This window comes from Pollicipes pollicipes, unplaced genomic scaffold (assembly GCF_011947565.3).
Source record: "Pollicipes pollicipes isolate AB1234 unplaced genomic scaffold, Ppol_2.1 Scaffold_1600;HRSCAF=1878_pilon_pilon_pilon, whole genome shotgun sequence".
Taxonomy (NCBI): domain Eukaryota; kingdom Metazoa; phylum Arthropoda; class Thecostraca; order Pollicipedomorpha; family Pollicipedidae; genus Pollicipes; species Pollicipes pollicipes.
In genome coordinates, this window is record NW_023595962.1 from 5,926,999 (window position 1) to 5,930,495 (window position 3,497).

A 3,497-nucleotide genomic window follows, 5' to 3' on the forward strand; every position below is an offset into this window, starting at 1 on the left:
GCTTGACATCAACCAATGTGATCTCGCGGATGGTGAAAGCGTCACCAGTGACTCTGCACAGCACGTCAACACATTCCGTGGATCTCATAAATGCCATGAGACCACCACGGTGAGAACATAGGATTGGTGAGACCACCATGGCGAGAATATGGGATTCGTGAGGACACCATGGTAAGAACAGCAGAGATGAGCGATCGCAATCACAATCGCGAGGATATCAGATGGACGAGAGCTCCACGGAGTATGGGACATTGTGTCGGTGCCCCGCGAGGTGAGGACGTATAAGTGGTGAGAACATCACGGTGAGAGCTTTCGATTACGGATGGAATAATTGCTCGGACTTTCGTCCTTGGTGGGTTTGTATGTGCAAGCGGTGTACATAAGGGCACACGAGACGACTGTGAACAATTGGTCCGTTTAGGACGCTACTCCGAACAATTATTCCAATAAGCACGACAGTCCTAACAATTATTCCAATCAGCACGACAGCCCGAACAATTATTCCAATCAGCACGACAGTCCAAACAATTATTCCAATCAGCACGACAGCCCGAATACATCCGTACTCCTACTGCTTCGTCTCAATCTTTAAACTGTAGCTTTCGAAGAGCTGTGGGCTGGGACAGAGTTGCTAAAATCATATTTCCTGCATGCTGATAATTGCCTGGAACTTCATTGCTCTTCACTGATTCCTGGACCTCTCGCATCACTCTTCACTGCTCTCAGGACCTCTCCCAATGCTTCGAGTGATCAACCAGCAGCTACTCTTGAAAGTGGAGCACCAGCTGCCCTGGCTCGTCTTGGTTTTCAGATTCAGTCTGTTGAGCAGCTGACAAACATGTAAACCGTCATCTCTGACAGTTTCCCGCAGATTTCATCAGCGTCAGTCAAGGCTTTTCTTTTGGGCATTCTTTTTTCTATATTTTCGACAATGGTCTTAGGCTGTGTGGGTGCCGCGCATGTCATGCGGTGGGATGAAGAATCCTAGTTTTGGTGGAGGGATAGGAGCACCTCTTCCTGACCTCGATTCTTTCTTGACCACTCTTGGAGTGCTCCGGGCTTCTTTTCACACCGGGATCCACAGACATGGCCTTAAATAAAGCTTCAGAGCTCGTTACTGTCAGATTCACTCAAGCTTGACGAGGCATTACACCACCAGCTTTTGGGTTGCGCGAGTTTTTAGTGCCTGTAAACTTTGACGTAATATTTGTCGAGAATGTCTGGAGGATTCACATGTTCAGTTTTCATCAGAAAATCCATGCTATCATCATCCGCCTGGTTCACGTGCACTTCTACACCCCGTTCTTTTGTCTACCCACTTGTGTACATGGTGTCAGCTCGCGCTCCTACTTAAGCGCTCGGCATCAGCCAATGGTTTGATAAAGAACAAGCAGCATCAAAATAACTTCACTCCGGCATCATTTCTGGCCGATGTAATTATCATATACATATGCCATGCAGGCTGTTTTGGGATGGCCCAACGTTTGTGAAATGCATTTTCATTTTCCACGAACTGAAGCTTTCCAACGGATCGCAGGCTTTGAAGTTTCGCAGCTTAAAGCCAACTCAAAAGTCAGAACGTCTTACTCGCATTAGTCTTCCGGCTGGTGATCTGTTGCTCTCCATGTGGGAACAAAGGATGGAAAGTGTCGCCTCGTTTGGGACTGCGTCCCTTTGTGATGGCTTGGCGTGTGATGTTGAAAAATATTTCCTGCTAAATGAAAACTCAAAGCACTTTACAATTGGTTTGAGTGCATGTCAAAGTGTCGAATATTGTTTTGAAATGTATTACGTCTTTTAAGGCGCAACAAACTTTACATTTTACTTAAACTTGAAATTTGTATCTATTATTTTTTACTAAACTTTGCATTTTCACGACGCAGCAAATTTTACATTTTAACGTCAGAGACTTATTAACCTCAGCGCAATGTAATAGCATGCTTCATAACCCATGCAAGCGTGCACACGTGCTGCTTTGTGGCAGTGTATCCCCAGAAACTGTGTTCTAGTGTTCCATTACTGATTCACCGCTGTTGGCCGCTGTGCTCCGCCGTTGAGCACTGCACTCGACAGCCCTGCATTCACGCCTCACCCACGACCCGCCGCCCCGACGCCACCCCGCCCCGTGCCCTGGTGCTGACCCACCAGCTGCACCGTCGTGCCCCGCCGTTGACCCACGCTCCTGACGCTGCTGTGCTCTGTGCTCCAGTGCTCCTTCACGCCGGGCCGCGGCTGGGTTCGCGGCGGATACGTGTGCCGATGCCGCGCCGGGTTTTACGCCAGTCGGGGCAACCCCACCTTCGACGGTACAAATGTGGAGGGTAAGTACAGGGGGCGTTGTGGGTGGTCTTGCTGGGCGCTCGCTGAGAAGGTGACGGCTTTCGTCGATGCTGGCGTCCTGCAAGAGGGATGCATGCTGCCTGGCGCTCTGAGATGTTAAATGGAATGTTTCACATTTGAAGGCAGGTGAGCCCCCTCCCCATTTCCCTGAAAATGTAACACTGGCCCTATGGGCGTTGACTGGAAATAAGTAACCAAGACTGGTTACCTGGGCCATCTCCCCCCCCACACACACACCCCACACCCCACACCCTTCTCAACTTGTGAGAACTTTCGCTGTCTCTGTCGTCCACGTTGCGAACGATATGACAGCTTTCTGACCCGGCTTAAGCCGATTTAGCTGGAAGGGATCAATGACGTCATCAGATCACGGCTTTACGATCCCAGCAACTGTCGGGCGGGTAATGGTCGGGGAAATGGAGGCTGCCAAGGAGAAATAACCGCTTTCATCAAAGCAGAATGGGGGAGTTACGCTGCTAAGGAGGGAAAGGTGAGGAAGGAGGAGAGGGGTACCGAAAAGCCAGACTGCTGAGCGCGTCAGAGACGCGGCCCGTGGACTGGAATAAAATAAGGTGTACATCTGAATTGGGACGGGACATTGGCTGCTTTAATTGAGAAACGTTTCAACGAACGCATCCTTTGAAACTTGAGGTGCTTGGCCTCACGTGTGTGAAACCAAGCGAGTTATTGCCGTCTGCAAGTAATTATATACTTTAGGCGCTACTTTTACTGTAGCCTCGGAACATGAATGATGCCTCCAACCTTACGACAGTGATCAGTGTGATTTAATGCATCGTATATACTAGAAGCTGCCCACTTTTATTATCATCTCCGCTGATGCGATGCTGATCCACCCAGTAAAGGAATATATGTGGTTGGAGCTGAAATTCAATGCGTTGCGAACATATATATTCATCTATTTATCTATTCAAAAAAAATTATATTCGTACCAGCATTTACTTGCCATAAATAGTAAACACAGCAAACACCTATTTGCACCCACTTTTCCAAATAGCTCGTGCTGTTAGCCCCCTCAGCGTTTCATATTCCGGGGAGCATCATCTGCCTCCAGCCGTGAGCTTCTGTAATGCTCCGACTCACCCGCCAGTGCCGTCTTCTCCGCCGCCGCCACCGTCTGCCAACGTGCCACCGCACCC

General features: G+C 49.2%; 1 protein-coding gene across 1 annotated transcript; it reads left to right on the top strand.

The window, feature by feature from the left end:
* On the top strand, positions 1 to 2,440 carry LOC119093096 (putative G-protein coupled receptor CG31760; the record flags this gene model as incomplete). Its single annotated transcript, XM_037215989.1, is given in 2 exon segments — positions 1 to 109; positions 2,210 to 2,440. Coding segments are annotated over 2 exon segments (340 nt in total), but the record flags the coding sequence as incomplete, so codon positions are not given.
* Between the last annotated feature and the right edge of the window lie 1,057 nt (positions 2,441 to 3,497).